Here is a 22,635-nt window from a genome sequence, read left to right on the forward strand (position 1 = left end):
ATTATGGTATCATTTATAGAAGAAAGACATTCAAAAATGTAAAGCCAAGCTGAATTTTAATAGTTAGGCGACTCGAGTGGACACATATGATCTTATCATTGCTGGCATAAGTCTGGCCTTTAAGCACTATTAGTGTTTAAAAAAAAGTAAAAAAAAAAAAAAAGAAAGAAAAAAAAAAAAGCCTACCAACCATGTTACTAAATTCAGTTTGTTCATTAGTGTACATTTAAACAAGAACATAAATTGCTTATGTTCAATAAAATAAACATAAAATCCCAATTTTAGAATTGGAAAGGCCCTCCTACTCTTTCATTTTCTGATGAAAGAAGACTGAAGCATCATAACCAGAACTAGAACCCAACCCAAGATGACAGTGGAGAAAGTTGGTTCAAATAAGTAATGGTTTTATTCTCCATCAATACTTTTAAATTCTTCTTCTGATGAGTCTGAGATAGATTGGAGTTAATTGATTTTAATCTTAACTGCCAGCATTTAGCTTATAGATCATATAACTTAGTCTCATCTGTGCAGACATTTTATTAAGTAGGTTAAGAAACTTTTGTTGTCTCGTTGTAATTTTAGAAAAGAGCATAAGCTTGTGGTCCAATATTCCTTCTCTGAGCATGGTGTATTAGAAGTGTGAAGAGAAAATGTGGTCATTGTTTTCCTGACATTTATTTCAGAGATTAGGTTAATATACCAAACACCCTTAATTTATTCAAGTGTACAAACCTATTGTTCTTTAATTTCGCTAGATACGTCCATTCCTGTATGCTTAGCCTTTAGTACCTTTCATGAAAATTGGTTCCATAAATATATTAGGCTGTGAGAAAAGACTACTTTTTCTTCTTGTTGTTATCCTGAAAACTTTCCTTCTGTTAGCTTTCAATGTGAAGGTAACTTGGTCATCATCAGGAATTATTTACTAAATATTTTATGCCAAGTACTGTCCTGAGTACAAAAATAAGATATGGACCATTTCTTCATTCTAGTTAAAGGAGAAAAATATTAAAGAAATAATCACTCAAGTATTTACTTACAAATGGTGATAAATATTATCAAAAATAAATAAGGTATTATAAATAATTATAAATGTATTACCAGATTTTACCACCATATCAGAAATGATCTGTCCACACTTTGGACAAGAGAGAGAAAAGACTGTAAAGAACTCCAAGAACTTTCTGACGTCATACAAATTTGACAATCTTTCCAGAAACTGATGACTTGGGAGCCTGGACTGTATACCACAGTGGAGTTGACAGTATGGTGGAATGGCTTCCAAAATTCTGTCCAAAGTTCTGCTGGAGCTACTGTTAGAACTTCAGGGCAGTCTTTCAGTGTCTCAGATTCTCAATTTCCCTGGTTAAAATAGTCTAGTGCTTCAATATTCTTTTTTGGCTTACAAGTTTCAGAACTAAATAATCATTAGATGGTGAGCCCAAGTTGGATTTTTTTCCTTACCTGCAACTCACACACATTGAGTATATTCTTACTGAGAATTATTTATCACTTTTGTTTTAACCAACCTTGTGATGTTCACTTTCTCTGAGTTATTTTTGGATATTACAATTCAGGCAAATTAAGATCATATTCAAGTTGGCATTTTACTAGACAACCCTTTGAGAGCTTTTATAAATTATGATGCATCTCTAGAATGAACCTGAAAAAAGTAATCCTCTTGACAAAGACACATCACCATTTTAAAAGTATTTAGGTTTTTTTGTTGTTGTTGTTCTTAGTTAAAAAAAAATTCACTGAAATATAAATTTGTTTATTTTGTCAAATTTAACTACTTTATTTGCAGCCCCAAATAAAACCACATTGCTCCTTATCGAATATTTTCCAATGAGATAACCATTTGAGCAGTATAGAAGACATAGTCAAGGTAACAAGTAAATGATTATTAGCATATTTATTTCAAATCTCTTTTATGTTTTTTTTCCAGAAAATCATTGTATTTACAATTTTGCTTTCAGAAGCAGAAGTGTACGTTAACCCAATTTTATAAATGAGTCCTTAAAGCAACTCAGAAAAATTTAAGTGACATTAAGTTAAAATATCATTTTAAAATGATGCATAACACCATTTGTTAGTCTCATTAACCAAGTAGGACATGAGCTGATCTTACAGAAAAGAATTTACCAACAAAGAGGAATTGATGAAAAATGATAGTTATGGTACTCATAATTTTATATTCATGTGTCATATTCTATCAAGTGAATGAATCATAATTTACTAAAGCACAGCCTTTATGTTGGACAGTTTGAGTGGCTTACATTTTTATACAGTATAAATTATACTTAGATAAATATTGTCAGGCATATGGCATTTTAAAATATTTTGGATTATTTCCTTAGGATAGATTCCCAGAAGTAGAATTACTAGGTTAAAGGGTATAAACATTTTTATGACATTTGAAACCCGGTGCCAAATTGCTTTCCAAAAAGGTTATATCAATTTACAGTGCCACCAGCAATATAGGAAAGTGCCCTTCTCATAATAGTCTCACAGGTATTTGGCATTTGTAAATTTTTCAATTTGTAAATTTTATGAGCAAAAATATTCTACCTCATTTTAATATATACTAATTAAAATTTAAGGCCAAGGTGAGTATTTTATATACAGTTTAATAACCTCAAATTCTAACATGTCCTTTAAGTATCTATGACGTTTTGATATTACCATAAGCCTATTTAGAACTACATGTGATATGTACTAATTATTTTTCATAGTATAAAACCTTTTCTCAAGTCTATCGTTTCAACTTAGTGCATTTATGTGTATAGGAAGGTATACTGAGGATTCAGTTTTTGTACCTGATCAGATACATGTTTGTTTCTTTGTTAATTTTTCTATTGCTTTATAGCATAACATACCATAACTCTTCTCTATTTACATTAAGCCCTCAAATTATTCCAATTTTCCTATGAACTGATGTTTTAAAAACTTAACTCATCTGTAATTTATGTTGATATATGATAAAAGGTATAATTCTAAGTGATCTTTTTCCCACACTGGTAACTAGTTACCTCAATATCACTGATTGTATAACTTTATTTTTTCTGTGTTTTAGAGTAAATATTACTTGTCATATATTAAATTATCTAATTCTTGGTTACTTATTTTCCAGAGCTTATTATTTTAGTTAATGTGGAATCTCCTCAACATTTTTTTTTCAAGATTTAAAGAATGGTCTTCCCTATTTTTTTTTCTTGCATCAACTTTAACATTTTGACAACTTCAAAACAGTTTGCTTGAAATTTCATCTTTTCTTTTAATTCATAAAAGAACTTAATTTTTAAAAATCCTGTTAGAAAAAAACAGCATTTATTTTCACTAAATCTATACCTGTGCATTTATTCCTATTCCCCCACCCCCGCTCTTTGTAAAAGTAGTACTTGTTCATTAAAGAAAACTAGAAAAATATTGAGATAGAATAAAATAGGTTATTCATAGTCACTTTAAAATTGAAGTATATTCAATCTTTTGGAGTTTTTTTTTTTTTTTTTTTTTTTTGCTTTTTGGTTTTTGTTTGTTTGTTTGTATTAAGGATTGAACCAAGAGGTACTTAACCACTGAGACACATCCCCAACCCCTTTTATTATATTCTTTTGAGACTCCTGCCTCAGCCTTCTGAGTCACTAGGATTATAGGCATGAGCCACTGTGCCTGGCTTGGTGTATTTTCAGATACTTTTCCTTTGTTGGTGCAAAAATATAATGCATATTCATTGGGCAAGATTTGTTGAATACTCACTTTGTGCTTCAGCCTTATTAGGTTCCAATTTCACAGCAAAAGAAAATAGACAAAATTCTGCCCTCATTAACATTTTATCATAGTCTGCTCTTTTAAATATTTATTTTTAGTTATAGATGGATACAGTACCTTTATTTTATTTTTGTGTGGTGTCGAAGATCGAACCCAGTGCCTCATGCAGGTTAAGAGAGCACTCTACCTCTGAGCCACAACCCCAGAAATTATCACTGAGTTAGTTGAAGTCAGAGAAAGGCTTTTGAATTTTTCCACTCCCAAAATATAGCCTCTGATTTGACATCCAGTGGGTTTTTCACCCAGGACACATGCAGGATCACTGAGATGTTAAGCAGTGCATTGGACTTAGGGGGTACAGATTTGGCTCTGTAAACTAAAGCTGGAACAAGAAATGCTTTCCTACTAAACTAGCCCAGTTTTTAGGGGTAGAAAGAGAAACTATATAGCCAGAGGATAGAAGGATACAAGCAATTTGAGAGCATCAGCAACAGCCAGAAAAAGAAGTAAGGGGTAAAATTAAGGGGCACCGATTAAAGTTATTGCATGGCAGGAAACAAACAAAAACCCTAGAATTAATAAAATAATGTTTTTATTGTTCATCTATTATGTGCAAAGTATATTGCTGGCCATGGTGGGTGAGTTTTGATCTGTAAGCCTCATCCCAGCTTATACAATCACTCAATGGAGAAAATTCCTTAGCAGCTTATCATATATGATGGTGTATATGATAATATATATTCATATGTGTATGTGTATATATATACAAACACTCATATATGTATGTATTTACACACACACACCACTATATATGTATATATATGTGTATATATTTATACACACCCTCTACCACCCCCCGCAACTATGAGCATTTCCACAGAAATGCTCTGAAAGAAGTATCTCCCAAACTAGATAGGTGTAAAATGTTCTGGGATCCACCTTGTCTATTCTTGTACTAAGGGAAGGTCTCTTTTGATCACAACATTTGATGGAAAAAAAGAGGAGATACTTACGGTACTATTGGTTGCAATTAGGTGCAGGGTCCTCTCAGGGTTGTAAATCAGCGGCAGACAGTACCCCATACCAACAAGGGGAAAAAATAAATAGAGAAGAAACAATTTTCTTGTGGTATGTAGGGTCTGCTTTGTGGTACTATTTTGAGGAGCCTTCTGGGAACAATATTTTATTATATATTTTTATGGAATAATTTGCATTAGGTTAAATTTATATGGCCCCAGGAGTGACTGTAGGACATAATCCTTGATTTCCAGGATAAACAACAAAAATAAGAGATAAAATAAGTACAAAGCAAGGTGTCCTGTGAGGAAGAACTTCACATTAGACACAATTTATAACTTACAAGTTGCTTCTGATCAAGGTAGTATATTACTTTAAAGGAGAGCTGTGCACTAGAAAGAATTTTTTAAACAATCCCTATAGTCGGCTGAATGCAAGGAGCTGAGCAACTAATATTGTGGGGTACAACACTATTTTCCCTAACCTTTTGGGTCTATTCTTTCTCTTTATGGTAACTTTAGCAATATGGAAAATATTACTTATTGAACAAGTTCCACATATTTTGCCAAAAACATTATCTACATTATCACTGGGCCTCTTGATCCCTCCAGGTCCAGTCCAGTGTTAACTTCTTTTGATCCATAACCCTATGACAAAAGCTCCAAGCTATATTAATATTTCTATTACTAGTTATTAAATGATAGTTAATAATGCTCTACTCATTCTGTTTAGTCTTTTAATGCAGTACACCTCATTCTGCAGTCTGTTTTCTGGTTGCCCCACTACAGATTGAACTTGGTAAGAGCATGGGCCATATTTCACTCCAACTTCCTAAACATTCAGTAGTTTCTAAATGTCTGTTGAAGTGGAGTTTGTAACTCCAAACTCACTAGAGAATCATTCATGGAATTTTTGAGCAAGAGAAGACTTGCAACCTTTGATATGCTTTCATTTGCATATAAGAAAAATTAAGCTAGGACATCTAACTTTTATGAGGTCACATAAATTTGTCAGAATGAGGATTAGAATCCAGTTCCCTTACTTTTCTTCAATACTGTTTCTTCTATAAAAGATGCTACTAAAACACAACTAAACATTTTTATTTCCCAGTCTCCTGCCCTTCCTCCCCTCAAATTCTACCAGCAATTGGCTTTTGGGTCTTCAGGCTAAATCTGTGACAGTAAATTTCCTCACCTGTTATGGTTTAGATGTGGTGTCCCCCAAAAGCTCACTGGTGAGACAATGTGAGGAGGTTTGGAGGAGAAATGATTGGGTTATAGCCTTAACCTAATCAGTGAATTAATCCCTTATGGGATTGAGTGGTAACTGGAGGCATGTGGCTGGAGGAACTGTCTTACTGGGAGCATAGCTATGGGATATATATTTTGCATCTGGCAGTGGAGCTCTCTCTCTGCTTTCTGATCACCTTGTAAGCCGTTTCCCTCTACCACACACTGCACCATGATGTTGAGCCTCATCTCCAGTTCTGAGGCATGGAGCCTGCTCTCTGTGGACTGAGACTTCTGAAACCAAGAGCGCCCAAATAAACTTTTCCTCCCCTAAAATTGTTCTGGTCAGATCTTTTAGTCACAGCAGAGAAAAAAAAGCTGACTAAAACATCACTTTTACCATATAGAACAGTTTCCCATGCCAAACAAAGCAATGCCCAAACTCTAGATTAGTTGGCTGTTGCTGTGGTATCACATAGTGTAAAGTTGGGGGAATCCTCTACTTAGTTTTTACCACTGAAGTCGTCCCACAAAGTACTCTTTAATCCATCCAAATCAAAATGTTTGGCCACACACAGACCATATTCTTTCTTGAGACAGGAGAGGCTTTCTTCCTATTCATTCTGGAGTGGAATATCCTTCCTTCTTATCAACCTGGTGAACTTTAATAATCTGTTCTAATCAGAAGTGGAGAGATCTGGCTTTAGATCATAATAACTGAATGAAGAAGTTGGTGTGTCTAGCACTTAGCAGCCTATACCCTCAGTAATTTTCACTGAATGACTTTCCCTCTGGAAAGTTACAGAAATATAACTTATTATTTAGAGTTGTGAGCAACCCTTTACCAAAACTTTTCTATTTGGAGGAAAAATAGTATGTGGGCTCACTCATTCTTTTCTTCTTTCCCTTAACTCTGGTTCATCTATCATGACTGCCATTCTCACTTCCTCTATGTGTACTTCTCATTTTCCCAGCACCCCTGCCCCTGGATACTTGTGGGAGAGGAATCCACAAATTCCTTTGAGGCTCTATCACTAGAACAAGTTCCCAGTAGCTGGAGATCAGGGAGGCAAACAGGAAGTTTTTGTACTTCCACCTACTTTGTGCCTGGGGCCAAAACTTTGGAGCCCACCTGAAGAGTCTGCAAAAAGGATGATAGAACGAAACTAACCTTCCCCATCCGCATGAAAGCTTTTCTCTGTGGAGGTAGTGACCCAGCGTCACGCCTACCCTGATGTTGCGCGTGCAGGGCAGAACTGTCTGGTTGAAAAGTGTCAGGTTATAGCCCCCCAAACTCTCCTCCTCCACTTCTTAAAATCTTGGGCGGGACATTTTAAAAAGTGTTGTTCTGGATTCTTTAAGTTTCAAAGCATCCGAAGGGCAGTCCCCTTTGCAGTGACAGTTGCAGTCTGTGAGGTAAAGATAAGCAGAGGCCAGTTCCCAAGTCTCAAAATCCTTTTTACTTTCCTTCAAGCCCACGACCCATCCTGCCCCTTCCTCTAGCTCACATGAAGGGTCAAGGGTAGCTTTCCTCAGCTTGCGTGCCTGGCTTCGTCAACAACACCCATTAGTCCTCAGTCTCCCAGGACAGCCAGGGACTCCCAACCACACGCCCAGGGCCCTTGCCAGCTGTGCGGGCCCAGAGGTGCACGGCGCCCCACCGCAGGCAGAGGGAATGCGGCCAGCCCTCGGGGGCGGGTAGTCCAATGGGCAGCCTCGCCCCGGAGGCGGGCCCAGGCCGGAAGCCACCCCGCGGCACAGCGGCCCCGCGAGACGGCGCCCGCGCCCCCGCCTTCTTCTGCACGGGCTCCGCGGCCAAGGGCGCAGGGGCCAGCCCGCCGGGTCCCCGCCGCGCTCTTTGTCCTGGCCGCGCGCGGGCGGACGCGTGCGCCCCCCGGGTGAAAGGAGGCGCGGAGAGAGCGAGCGGGAGCGCGCGGGAGCAGCTCGCGCCCGCCGGGCGCCGGCGGCGCGCGTCCCTCCGCCAGGCAAGCAGCGAGCACGCGCGCCGCCGCCGCGCCCGCCCCTCCCCCCGCGCTCGCCTCGGAACTTGCTGACTGCGCGGCCGGGAGGAGCCGAGCCGGGCGGCGGCGGCGGGAGGCCACAGCGCGCGGGGGTCTCCCGCGTCCCCTCCGCCTCGCCGGGAGCTCGCGCCCTCGCCCAGCCGAGCTCCCACCCCCCCTTTTTTTTCGAAGGCGCTGGGCGGCGCCACCCTCCGGCCGGAGCCCGGCACTGCACAACCCCCTCCGACTTTCAATGTTCCACACTCCCCGGCCAGAGCCTCCTCGGCTTCTTTTTTTCCCTCCCCCCCCTTTCCCCCCCCCAGCTGCCTCCATTTCCTTAAGGAAGGGTTTTTTTCTCTCTCCCTCCCCCACACCGTAGCGGCGCGCGAGCGGGCCGGGCGGGCGGCCGAGGTAAGGCGGCGGGGCCGGGGGGCCGCGTGGGGGGCGGCCGGGGCGGCGGCGGCGGTGGGGGAGGGGGCGGGGGCGGCAGCTTTGTTCGCGCCGGGCGCCCGCGCCGCCGGTGTCCGCGAGCCGCGGCGGGGCCGGCCGGCTGCTCGCATCACTTGGCGGCCGGCGCGGCGAGCGCTGCCCGCGGCCCCCGCGCGGCCCTCCCCACAAAGGGCCGCGGAGCTGCGTGGCCGCCGCCGCCGGCCGCGGCTCGCCTACGCGGGCGCGGAAATTTGTTGCACTTCTTGGGGCTTTGTTTGTTTGTTTGTTTTTCCTCGGGCTTTTCCCCCCTTTTTCGTTATTTTGGACAAAATGTCGGTCCGTGATGTAAAAATTGAGCGAGGAACCTTGGTGGCATGGGGAGCTTTGCAGAAGGTGCAGTTTGGATTCTGCTTTTCCCAGGGTGGCAGCTCGGTCTTGGCCGGATGAATCTTCGCTGCTGGCCGTGGAAACGGCTAGGGCAGCTTGTTAGTTGATTTTTAAATTTCCGAGTGTTGTGTTTAAAGGTTTTACGTGCATAGAGGAGGAATCTCCACCTTAAATAAGCATATGGGCGATTAACAGGGTATGTTTTCCTCTGGGAAAGGGAATTTGGTAGCTCTGACCAATGTCAGTCTGTAAATATTGAGACGTTATTAGTGACTTTTTAACATTTTTCAGCAAGATCTGTTATTTACAGTGTGTCATATGTTATTAATGCTGGTTGCCTAAGTTCCCTGGCAAATCTGTTTCATGCCTTCTGAGAAAGTAGACAATTGATAGATTGTCCAAGGAATGGGAAAAAAATGTGAGTGGGTTTTCTAACTTGAGTTCGGTAAATCCCTGAACGCTGGCGTTGTAAGATTCATCCTCTCCCCAGTAACCTTGCCATATGATAAGTGTGAACACTTTTGAAGCCTTTTTGTTAAGATACAATTTTAGGTTAATATTAAGACAAGAAAATGCTGTTGACCGATTTCTTACATTAACATTTCTCTCCTCTTCCCTTTTCTCTTTAAAAGTTTTCCAAGCGATAACTTCATCAAGATGTCCAGTGATAGGCAAAGGTCCGATGATGAGAGCCCCAGCACCAGCAGTGGCAGTTCAGATGCGGACCAGCGAGACCCGGCCGCTCCAGAGCCTGAAGAACAAGAAGAAAGAAAACCTTCTGCCACCCAGCAGAAGAAGAACACCAAACTCTCTAGCAAAACCACTGCTAAGTTATCCACTAGTGCTAAAAGGTAACATAGTCAGGTTGTCTTCCAAGCAGTTAGAGGCTTGTGTTTTTACATCAAGAGCAATACTCCAGAAATACTTCATGATCAGTACTTGAATTTGTACTTGAATGAATTGTCATCCTTTAGGGAGCATATAAACGTCCTCACTAAAATTATACTTCTAAGCAAACTTATTCTGTACTTTGATAACTTCAGGAAGAGTCCTAGAATAGCAATTGAACTCTCATTCTGACAGTTTAAGGAGTTGGCAAGGAAAATTTGGGGGAAACTGAATTAGATGGTACATTGAGGATATTTCCTTTTGTGAGTTATACTCTTGAGTAAAATTGACGCTTTTAGAGATCAGTAGTGTCACTCTTCATGAAAGGAAATGATCAAAAAAGTTTATATTTGCTAAAAAAAATTTTAAATGTCAGGCCTTTGCTGTTTTTGAAAGCATATTTTAAATTTGCTTAGTTTCACAAACAAGGCTTTAAATCCTGCATAACACGTATAACTTTTTGTAGTTAAATTATAGTTATCCCTCCTTGTTCTTGGGAGAGCAAATAAAATTAAAAAGTAGCCATTAACAATCTTAGGTGTCACTTTGCCATTGAAAACTTTCATTGTCTTTGCACCCCTTTACTCTTAAAACTTGTAAATGTTCTTGACATAGTAATAATACTCAGCAGCAGGAAAAACATTTTGTTGGGTGTAAGTGAAAGATTATTTGTTTCCTGCTGACTTTTATTTTCTATGATGGAAAAAAAAAAAAAAGGATTCCATCAATGGGACTCCATCAGTGATAGTGGTTGTACTGAGTAGAACTCTTGTAATCATACATAAAATATATCTTTAGCATTACGTAGTGTTGATATTTTGTTGATTTTCATTGATCTCAACTAAAGAAAAAAATGTAAACTGATCAACTTATGCATTTTATAGTGACATATGTTCTTATTTTTCTATAGATTTTCACCATCATTCTATCATTAATCAAACACTAATAAACTTGAGAATATTATATTGAATAGCAGCAGTCTTTGCAATAATTTAAAATTCTTCTCAGTTTGTTGTAATGTTGTGGAGAGTAACATTAAACAAGTTTTGAAAACATTTTAAATTTCAAGAAAATCAGAGAAATGCTCTTTTTCTCCTTACCTCATGGCTATACATCTGATCCTCTTTCCTCCAAGATTATTAAATTTATGTGCTGTACCTAAGATCAGAGAAAACAAATGGTTAAATAAGATTGCCAAAATAGTCCTTGGAAGTTTTTCATTGGTAAAGATATTTGTAAATTTTAAACTTTTTTTAAACAGACAAAATATTGGCAAAACTATTAATGTGCTCTTGCAGTAGCTTGCTAATTTTTACCACAGTAAAAGTGGCTTGAAGTCATTGTCAAATATTCTAGTGCTTTCCCTCCTCCCTTTTTGTCTCATTTGCATATAAGCTTGAAAAGAGAATTTCTTTGGTAAAAAGTGTTTTAAAATAGATTTTATATCCTTTGCTGAGTAGTAGTGGAGGACTTTCTCAAATCAGGTGTAAATGACTTACCTATTTGCAGTAGCAAGTGAGAAAAAAAGCTGCAAAGTTTCTGTTAAGGGATTTGGGTTATGCCTCTGAGAACAAAGAGGAAGCAGCCATGTTAGCATTACTGAAGGCAAAGCCAGCCTTGCATTTAACTGCATGGTGGTAGAGGGCAGTGTAATTCCCCGGTTATTCTGTAGACTATCTCAAATCCTTTTTGTCTGTTCTCATTTCACTAACAGAATTCAGAAGGAGCTAGCTGAAATAACCCTTGATCCTCCTCCTAACTGCAGGTAAGAAATAAATTTTGTTGTTTTGATTTCTAAATTGTGGAAAGATACCAGGAGATGAATGTATTGTCCTTGTATATATGTGCAGCAGAAGAAGCTAGCTAGCTATGCTTCTTTACAGCTTTGCAAGTGCATTAAACAAAAATTGTCTAGGTGAATTAAATAAAATTGGGAGAAAAATACTCTTTAGCATGTATCATACATTCTGGACTTATGAATATACTGATTTTGTTCTTGCTGAGATTAGTTTGAATGGTGCTGATTTCTCTGTTTTATTTCTGTGGGATGTATTTATTCACAAGTATTTTGTAGAAACTTGTAAAATTTCAAGCTTTAAAGTTATTGCTTGTGTGCAATCTGAACTGACCTTCCAAATTTAGAAATTGCTGAATGTGATGTTACAAAATGTAAATGCAGTAAACAGGAGTATAGTTGTTTCTGTTTGATTTATTCAGTAACTTGCCTTAAGGACAAATTTTATGTGCTAAGCTAATGGTTTTAGTTGTTATTTTCTAGAAAACACATTGTTGGAATTATTTACGTTTTAAGCAAATGTCCTAATGACTTGGGAAAATTCTTAATAAGCAGTAAATGAATTGGAATTGTGGGAAGAATTAGTTTCAGTGGAACTCAGAATAATTTAAGATTGATTGGCATAAGTTGTATTAAAAGTTGCTGGTTGATAATTTTTCTCAATTTTTTCATTTGCGTCTTATATAGTATTCTGTTTATGGTTTGAATGGTGACTGTATGGTTGACAGAATTCATGAGATTTAGAAAGCAGTATTATAAATAATTTGCATAGAAGTATGTGCTCAAGAATGAGAGAGGAAGGGATGCTAGAATTAAGGCAGTGTTGTGGTTTGATATAAAAATATTTTGGTGTCTAAGCTGTGTTTTTGCTACAAATTGTGATTTGCTCCTGTTGATCAGAACCATCTCCGAAGTCTACTTGAGACAAAATAAGGCATAATCCATTTGTTTCTTATTGTGTGTGTTAACCAGATCCTCAGATTAGGTGATCTGATCCTGATTTATCCAGTGAATTAACAGTTTTGCTTATATTTGTGGTCACAACCATTTCAGTTCAAAAAGGAGACGTGAGTGTGAACTAATTATAAACAGAGTGGTATGTCAGATCTCAAAATATTACTTAAGAGGTATACTGTCCAATAATGTAGCCACTAGCCGTGTCTGACTATTGACCAGGTTGTTGTAGTTAGTTGAAAATGGGGTGTGCTGTAAATATGAAATGCATACCGGATTTTGAAAACTTAGTAAAAGTTGTAAAAGAATAAATATTTTAGAAATATTTATTACATATTGAAATGATAATATTTGACTTTTAATAAATGCTTTTAAAATTGTATTTTTCACCATTTTAGCATAGTTATTAGAAAATTCAAAGTTACTTGCATTATATTTTTGCTGAACACTATTGCTTTAGAGAAGAAGTAAATCAGTATTTCCTTCTAGCCTTCTAAATGGAGTGACAAATCTGTAGCCATTTAAGGAGGTCAAGTTAAATTTGCTCTGTGGAAGAATCACTTAACTTGCAGAGTGTATTCTGATAATTCCCATTATGAAAGATGTAGAGATCTATCAATTTAAAACTCACATGTCTTAAAATTGCATGTAAGGTCAAACATTTTTAAAGGTTTCTGTTGATTTTCTGCAAATGGCTTAAACCAGTGTATGAGCATACATCTAGAGAGCACAGTAGACATATTGAATGCCCTCAGAGCAATGATGTACTGGTGCATTTGCTGAAGAAATCTGCTTTACGAGTTTAACCCAGGACTGTTTTCACAAGGTCACAGGATTATTTTAGAAGGAATAGAATCTTTCTGTGCAATAGAAAGTTAACTTTCACTTATGTATATTTTTCTCTTTATATACCAGATTTCATTTAAGTTCATGAAATAATGCTTAACATTTAGTGGTTTAACTAGTGAAGCAGTGAAACTTGGGCTTTTTTGTGCACAATAACATAGAATACTTATCTCTATTTTCCTCTGTCACGGTCTTTGGTAACTGTTGGCTATTGCAAATGACATATATTAAGTTCTCTAGTTCTTTAATATCTGAGTTTCTTTGTGGATGTGTAAGTGATTCAGGAAAAAACAAATGTAAAATACAAATTTCTCAGGAAATTAGAAGTTGTTTCTTACTACTTTGGGGAGAGACTTTTTCCCATATACCTCATGTGTAAAATAATCTAGATGCTTTTGTGTGTCTTTGGATTCTTTTGGGTAGAAGGTTTAGTTCTTATAATTTTGATAGAAAAGCCTAAATTTATATTGTGTTTTTCCTTTTGTGTCAGATAATGCAATAGATTGTAGTATTATATTCTTTTAATCCATAACAGTGTAAATGAGAGTTTTAGCTTTATGGTAGTTGTATTATTTAGATTTGTTAATTTATGCTATAATTAAAAATAGGTTTCCACAATCATAAATATGTTTAAGATTTGTGGGTTAATATTACCTGAGACCTTTGAAACTTAATACTTTCTACTTTCATATGTAGTTATTTAATCAGATTCCCTTATGGTTTTGGGTATGTTTGTGTGTGTGTGTGTGTGTGTGTGTGTGTATGTGTATAAACTTGTCAAAGTATGTGACAGTGTTAATTCTTCCTCAGGGAAGAAATGTAAAGTATATCTGGGTACATTCAGGAAAATGTTGAATGAAATACAGGAAAACCAAAATTATTTGTACTAGGGATATTTTTCTTAAATCCCTTCCTTTGTTTTAATCAATAAAATATTCTTTAGTTACATATCCAGGGTGGTCTTCGGGTAGATGTCATTGTCAGATTAAATGTATGACTTTAAAGATGTTTGATTATATGTCAATAGGAGTATTTCTTTTAGTAAAAAAAGGTTGATAAAGATGTCATTTCTAATGATTTTTAAATTTAAATATCAGCGGGCTGTGGGCCAATGCGTCTTAAACACAGGGATGTAATATGTGTTTTTGGTTTAAATTTATACTCTTTACATTCTTTATTTTAGATTAAGGTATAAAAAAAGTCAATTCACCCGTGAGTGTGAAGGGAAATTGTTATGAACATTTCCCTATCTTTATTTTAGAGAAAGTTATAGACAAGAATTGTTTAGTAATGTGTTGACATTTATGTTCTATTTCTCAAAGGGTATCCTTCCTTGTCCATTTATAGTCAGCACTTGTGTAAATAGCAAAAGTTTAGAAAGGTGCTAGATTTCTAATTTAACCCTGAATTTCTTTTCCTGTATGAGAGGGTACAAATATGTACTCCTAAATATTAATGGGTTTGGACTGAATCTATTTTAAAAAAGATATTCAGGGATATTTGTAAATCGTTTTTGGATGAGGGAAAGGCCTTATTGGGGGGTGGATATTACAGTTTCAAGTTTATATGAATAATATGTAGACTAGAAAAATATGAAATCAGATACTATAATACTTGCTAATTTTGTTAACTTGATTAAAAAAAAAGACAAAGAAGAAGCATAAGTTCTAAAATAGAAGTTGGCAACCCTTAACTTGCACATAAGACTAATTTTCTGAGGATGAACTGTGCGTGTTTCTGAGGTTGCCATGTCTCACCATTGTCCAGTTTAGATTAGAACTTTGCTACTTAAAGGGTGATCTGCAGACCAGCAGCATCTGCATCACAGGTGTGATTGTTAAAACTCAGAATGTTGCTTGCCTCTAACCAGAAGTACTGAGTCAGAATCTGAATTTAATAGGATTGCCAACTGCATTGTGTGTGTATTAAAGTTTGAAAAATCCTGCCTCTGAAGCAAGACTGTTCAGAGCCATACTGTGCCACTTCTGGCATGTCATTTTATATAAGTTATGGAATATTTTTGTCCTTCAGTTTCCCCAGTTATAAAATGAAGATTAAAATGATCTCCCCGTTGTAGAGTTGTTGTGAGGATGAAATGAATATGTTGAAAGTTTTGTTAACTGCATAAATTGGATCCCTAAAGTAGACACAGCATGATAAAAGTAGGCGAGGCAGTTTAGCAGCATGCCCTCACTCTTGCTGGTATTTGCTCTAGTGCATCAACATCCTACTGTAGGATAATTTCATCTTAATTCATCATCTAATTATTGAGTACATATCAAGCAGTTTGTTTTTAATGTGAGTAAAAGCAGGTTTTTTTAAACTTGAGTTAAACCAGAAAATTGGCCTAAAAGTGTTGGTCATAGATGAATAAATACTATTTCTCTTCCAAAAAATATGCGTAAACCCTTGATACTTAAAAAAGAATGATATGGGGCTAGGGCTGTAGCTCAGTGATAGAGCGCTTGCCTAGCATGCATGAGGCACTGGGTTTGATCTTAAGCATCACATAAAAATAAAAAAACAAATAAAATAAATACACTCTGTCCATCTACAACTACAAAAAAAATTTTTAAAGAATGCTGTGACTATGACTACCCAGTAAAGTATAATAAAAATTTTTAGATAGTGGTATTAGTTAATGTCTCCCCCTTTAGATGTCCCAATTTAAGAGTTTGTGATTTTATTGAGAATGCAGTAATATCAGTATTTGTAAAATTTAAACTCATAATGGTATAGTTTTCCAGTTACTTCAACATAATGTGTAATTCCAGGCAAAACAGTGAGTTTGAATCAGAAAAAATTATCAAATAACTCATATTCTTTACTGTTTTCATAATTGTGATATTTAATATTGTTCATTCAGAGATTATTTAGCTATCGTTTCTATTTGCTTATAAGAAATAATTGATAATTACGGGAATCCTAATTATTTCTCCCATATATACCAGTGCAGCAGTAGGACTCAGTACCGTTGAATGGCTAAAAACATTTTCCAAAGGGGGGAGTGATTGAAAATAATATCTCCCCCACCCAAATGTCACATTTTTATTAGATGTCTATTATGTTCAGTGCAGATAATGTAAGGAGAAAGTGGGTGAAAACCTTGGGTTCTTTTTAAAAAGCTAAATGGCTATTTCACAGTTACATGTAGCAAATTGTTATTTTCCTTTCTGCAAGTAAATGATTGGTACCTTATTCTCTCCTTGAATGTGTTGCTGTAATAGCAAATAGATGATGTTTAGTTATAAGGAAAATCAACAAGTCTTGCTTAAAGTACAAGAGCATTCAGATTGAAATGGGAAAACTTTTTCTCTTCTCCTCTTTTCTACAAATATGATATAACAAAACTACTTGTAGATCTGCAGGCATATAAAGTGATGATTTCTTTCTTTTCACAAGAATCATGGTCGGGCATTTCATTAGAATTTAAACGATGAATGTCTTTAAACTTTTAATCTTTCTTTTGCATCTGGATGGTTTTTGTCTCTTCCCCAACATTCATAGTCTAGGAGATAGTTGACAATACCTGGAGACATTTTGCTTTTCAAAACTTGGGGAAAGGGATCTAGTCCGTATAGTAAAAGTCAGGGATGCTGTTGCATACCCTAGTACACAACAAAGAATTATCTAAAGAAACGTCAGTAGTGCTGAGGTTGAAAAACCCTGCTTTGGAAATTTGTTCCTATATTTTTGCCCTTTGAATTTTTGAATAGTTTGATTTTGACTTTCTTCCTGTTTTATTAATGTTGTCTGCTTAATACTTTAACCAATATCTTCCTTTGAGCTGGTATCCTATGTTATATTTTACATATATCATTATTGTCTGGTATGTGTTATTTTTTATGTAGCCACAAGAATGGCTAACATGAATACCTGCTACGTTTATGGCTTTTTAAGGCCATAAATTATTATAACAACATTTTAATTGTTTTTGGGTCTTCTACCAGTTTAATAATACCTCTGGGTGATCTAGCTATAGGCTGATTGTTTCTATTATATTCTACTAGGAATATTGAAGTAACATCAAAGGGAAATACCATTGGAAAAATCAAAATTCAAGTCTTACATTGAATTATACACTCGTTAGAAAGCCATGCTCTTCATTTGGTTTTTATTTTCATCCCTAGGACAATACAGAGGTTACTTGCATTCTGTACTCAAAAGTCCACAATCTTTATTTCAAACTCTTGGGGGGCCAGATGTGTTTCAGAATTGTTCTGTTGCAGAAATTTTCAGGTTTTAGAAAGGTCTTATTATGTGATTGTTTTATTTTATGTAAGATCTTCTCTCGAAGCACTTCATAATCAAACATTAATATTTCTTCATCAAAAATTTATGAATATTCATACCAAGTATGACAAATAGAAACTATAGATAGTTTCAGGTTAGTTTGTACTGGTGTTGCTATCAAGTTATTTTGTGCTAGCCCTAATAAAAACAAACCAAAACCTGATTTTCAGAGCTTTTGGAATTTTAACATTGTATGGATAAGTATTTATGGCCCCTTCTCATTTCTGTACAGCGATCATTGACTGTAACTATGGCTCATGGTGAAAGGATATTTTAGAGTCTTGCTTTGCTTTCCTTTTCACCTGTTTCCTAATAGCTGATTTCAGTTTCTCAGTTGTTATTTTTAGATCATTGCTTTTTGTTTTGCTTTTTTTTTTATAACTTGTATGCTCAATTAAAGCAAATTTTAGACTTGGGGTTTTAGAATTCTTTCCTGTTAAGGTGAAACTATCAGTTTTTCTTTATGTTCTGTATATGTTGGATTACTTTTCTTCTTGGCTTTTGAAATAATTGTCTTTTTTGTTCTGTTCATTCTAGATATACAAAATTAAACAGAAAGGAAGATATCCTTTAACACTTAAACATAAAACATGTCATTTTTATGTGTGTATTTTGTCAGATAGCATTTAAGTACAATTAGACTCTAAAAGGAGATGTTAAATTTTGCTAGTGTTATGATTATAAATAACCCTAGAAGGGCTAGTGGCTCAACATGTAAAGATTCATTTCTGATTCATATGAAATCTACTGTGCATCCAGGGAGTCCTCTGGGTAACTCTACCACAAGGTAACTCAGATCCATGCTGCTTAATTTCTCTAAGCTCTGCCATTTGGAGCATGTTTCCAGGAAAGAGAGTTGGAGGGTCTTGTGCCAAATTCAGTGCTTTGGTCTGGAAATAAGGCATGAATTAGTCACACGGCCTAGATTAACTAAAAGGTGGCTGAAAATGTGTGGGAGAATATGGGTATTCAGTGAGAGATTTTTTTTTTTTTATAACTTGTATGCTCAATTAAAGCAAATTTTAGACTTTTCTGTGCCACAAAGGATATATAGTTTCATGAATAGGTGACTTTTACTCTCACTTTAAGAGTAAAAGGAAATGTTGGGACATGGTGGTGTATACCTGTAATCCCAGTGGCTCTGGAGGTTTAGGCAGGAGGATCACAAGTTCAAAGCCAATCAGCAATTCAGCCAGGACCTAAAAGCAACTTAGTGAGACCCTGTCTCAAAATTTAAAAAGGCTGGGAAATTGGTTCAGTGGTCAGGCACCCCTGGGTTCAATCCCTGGTACCAAAAAAAAAAAAAAGGGAAGGGGGTAATAGAGTATTAGTCTGGAGCTGTACTAGGTTCCACAGTATACCAACTTGTTAATATGATGTTTTGTTTAATTCTGAAAACAAATGTATGAAGTAAGTATCTTTAGTTTTTTTTAGATTTCAAAACTGAATCTGAGAGTTGTTCAAAACCTTGCAAAATGTCATTATATAGTACATACATATGAGAGATGCAGGACATAAATTTAGGTTTACTTTAGATATAAAAGTAATCATTTTTGCTTTAATACAGAATACCAGGTTTGAAAAACCTGGTAAAAGCATTCAGAATTAATTATAGGCCTGTGGTTACATGCTTAGTTTAAGTATATCCCATTGTTTGCTTATCTTGAAGCATCCAAAATACTGTTCCATGGCTTTTGCATCTGGCATGGCCCAGTAGTGAGGAAAGAAGAGAGCATACTTATCTGGTTTTGGGGTGGTATCCCTTCTTACTTTTTTCCCCTATTCAGAAGCATTTTTTTTTTTTTTCCGGGGGCATTCCCCAAGTTGTTAGCTATCTTGTTCTCTTTCCTTATAAGGACAGAGGAAAGGGATTGAACATGATTATAGTGGAAAAAGTAAATCTTTGTTTTCTGACTTGAAGTTATATATGTATAGCTGTCTTGTGGGCAACAAAAGCCCACAAGAAAATTAACCTCCACTTTTTTTTCTGGGTAATTGTGAAACCTTCCATATCTATCAGTTTTGAAGATGGAAAAACTTTGCAGATAATAATTTCTGTGCTTTATGAGGGAAAGCATAAAATCACAGGATTTTAGGAGAATTTTAAAAGTTGGAATCTCAGCAACTTTGTGCATGTGTTAAATCTTTTACTACTGACCTGACTTTTTGCAGAAATTTAGTCCCTTTTAACTTTATCTTGTTTTATATAGTTTTATAGTCTAAATATTGGTGTTTGCTAATCTTGTGATTTTATAAACAGGTTATACCCAGATATTGGGATTTTTTTTTTTTTTTCCTAACAAGTCTCTTTGTGAGAGGAGCTGGATTTCTTACCAAAAGTTACCCAATGTTCTCAGGGTGATCTGTCATGTTTAGATAGCTCATTTTAGATTGTTAAAACTCATGAGTTTTATGAATCAATTCTGTGCCTTGGATAGTGTTTAAATGCTGTATTAAAATTAAATTCTAAGGCCTTGAGACTTTTGTCTCTTTTTATATTTTATCAGTTTTATAAGGGTGTGTATGTAAACAGTATAAACTTATTTTTGCCACTTCTTTTGGATTTGATAGCAAGTAGTAATTAACGTTAAGAGTAATATCATTAACGCGGGTTAGATTTCTAGTGTTATTAAAGTTTTTAAAATCCTATTCCCTTCTCTTTGGTTCTTGGCATAGATAATAACTGTTTTAATTTTACGGTTATTTGTAACAACTGAGACTTTGAAAGGAATCAGGATATTGAAGTGCTTATTTATCGTCTGAGGTTTAGTCTGCCTCTTCTGGAGGGATTCTGACCAATGTCATGTCATTCAAAGTTTCTTTGCTGTTTCAGTGTCCCAGAGCAAATATACTTTGTCATTCTGTTTAATTTCCAGCTTGTCTGGGGAAAAATAAAGACATCTCTAGTCCGAAATTGCTTTTGGGAGTATAGCTCCACATCTTTTGCTCTGAATGAAAGACCTAGGGAAACATGAATTTTGTTACCTTTTTCTTTTCTTTTCTTTTACTTATAAATCATCATGATGATCCTCCCTTTATGTCCATGTGTCTCACTTTTTATAAATACTATTTATTCCCTTTCTGAAGGTGATTATTTGTAGTTTCTCCATTTAAAATCTTATAGGTCCTTTACAAATGGATCATTTTTTACATCAAATTTTAGTAAGTCAAGAATCCATTTATTCAGAGTCCCCAAGAGAAGGAATCTCAGAATATTGTGGCTACATATTTTTTATGGCTTCCTATTGCTTTCTGTGGTCTTCTCAATTTAAACAATAGCAACAACAAATACAGAGGGCACCAAAAGGCATTGACTTTATTATTTTATTCTTGCTTCACACTAGTTTCTAAGGGTATTGGGTTATTTGTTGTATTTATATATATAATATATATATATATGCTTGTACTTAATTTAATTTACCTGGAATCATGGTACAGTAAACTCTGGAATTTGAATACTTTGAATACAAAATTAAAGGCATATGATATATGTGGAATTCGATGGCAATTTTAACTAGTATACCTTTAGTTTTTGAGCTGGGATTGTGGCTCAGCATAGAGCGCTTGCCTAGCACATTGGAGACCCTGGGTTTGATCCTTAGCATCTAATAAAAATAAACAAAATACTTTTAGTTTTTCTTCATTTTATTTACACCAGCATCTTCAAAAATTTTTTAAAGATATTTTGTTTTATCTTTCCAAATGCTTAATATCCCTCTTTCAGTTAGAGAACTTTGCCAAGAATATTCATTTTGTTCTTTTTTAAATCCTTAAAATAAACTTGTTACAAAATGATCACTTTTTCTTCCTGCTGAAATTTATTAAATTTTTCGGTTATCTTTTTATTATGGAGAAATTGGAATATATAAGAAGAAAAAAAAAACTAGTATGAGGAATTCCCATGTAGCCTTCACCCTGTGGGAGTTACCAGTCTTTGACTAATCTCATTTCATTTGTATCCCTATGCATTTCATCCTTCCCTATTACATTGAAGCAGTTCTCATTATTTCATCTGTATTTTTAAAGGTGTAGATATTTCAGTGTATATTTTCAAAAGGTAAAAAACTGCTTTTAACTTAACTACATTGTCATTAACATGAAAATTTTACTGTAGTTGGTCATTGTTGAAATTTGCAGATGTCTAATGAGTGTCTTTTCTCCTCCTAAACTTATTTGAATCAGGACCCAAATAAAGTAGATACGTTGTGATAGGTTCCTATTACTTTCATATCGTCTAATTTGTAAGCTTCCTCTGAATTTCTTTTTCTTTTTTTTTTAACTTGAATTTTGAAGAAATTAGGCTGATTCCTACAGTTTTTATTTTGCTTTTTGGATTCCTGTGGTATAATATCTTTTTTGTCCTCAGTATTTCTTGTAAATTTGAGACCTCAAATGGCTTGATCAAATTCAGGCTGAATTTATTACTTTTTCTTTCTTATTTTGACAAAACTTCTTCATAGGTGGTACTGTGCTTTTCTGTCAGGAGACATCTAGAACTTGGCCATGTTTTGATGTTAGCAGTCATTGGATATATCTCTAAAGAGAAACTTACATTCATCTTCTGTTCAGTTACTCAAGGCTATAAGTTATACAGTAAAAGGCAGAATAAGTGGATAATTCTTAACACTTTTTTGTTTTTCAAAACAATTTGTTGATTTTTTTTATTCCTTTTCAGAATTAACTCATATTTGTTGTATTTCGGTCTGTTGCAGTATTTGAGCTCATTGCCATTATTTCTCTTATATAACTTCTTAATTTTGAATACACTTTAAGTTAAATTACTTTGCTTTGGGAACCATCAGATATAAAGAAATTGCCTGGATACATTTAGTGGTAAAATAATGCAAATAAATGTGTTCAACTTAACTATTGCCCTAGGTATTATTTTAAAAACTAAATATTTATTGAAGCTATTGTTAACATTTGACATACTCTAACCATTTCTTTGTCTTTGTCTTTTGTAGGGAAATAATTAAGTTCTTAGCATTAGAATACCTAAAATATCTTCACTGGAACTAGGGTTTGA

The 22,635-nt window shown here is 35.7% G+C and overlaps 1 protein-coding gene across 5 annotated transcripts in view; it reads left to right on the forward strand.

Annotated features, from left to right (window-relative positions):
* The first annotated feature begins 7,862 nt into the window (after positions 1 to 7,862).
* The window catches only part of Ube2e3 (ubiquitin conjugating enzyme E2 E3), an 84,426-nt gene continuing 69,653 nt past the window's right edge, over positions 7,863 to 22,635 (forward strand). For 2 of the 5 annotated variants that reach the window (XM_078017687.1, XM_078017690.1), the window contains exons 1-3: positions 8,288 to 8,428; positions 9,466 to 9,684; positions 11,436 to 11,486. In XM_078017687.1, coding sequence (XP_077873813.1) covers positions 9,491 to 9,684; positions 11,436 to 11,486 — 245 coding nt within the window. In that variant the 5' untranslated portion in view covers positions 8,288 to 8,428; positions 9,466 to 9,490. Of the gene's footprint in view, positions 8,003 to 8,287; positions 8,429 to 8,635; positions 8,840 to 8,863; positions 9,030 to 9,465; positions 9,685 to 11,435; positions 11,487 to 22,635 lie in introns of those variants that run through there. The other 3 variants (XM_078017689.1, XM_040294549.2, XM_040294548.2) reach the window with 3 other exon arrangements.

This window comes from Ictidomys tridecemlineatus, chromosome 7 (assembly GCF_052094955.1).
Source record: "Ictidomys tridecemlineatus isolate mIctTri1 chromosome 7, mIctTri1.hap1, whole genome shotgun sequence".
Classification (NCBI taxonomy): domain Eukaryota; kingdom Metazoa; phylum Chordata; class Mammalia; order Rodentia; family Sciuridae; genus Ictidomys; species Ictidomys tridecemlineatus.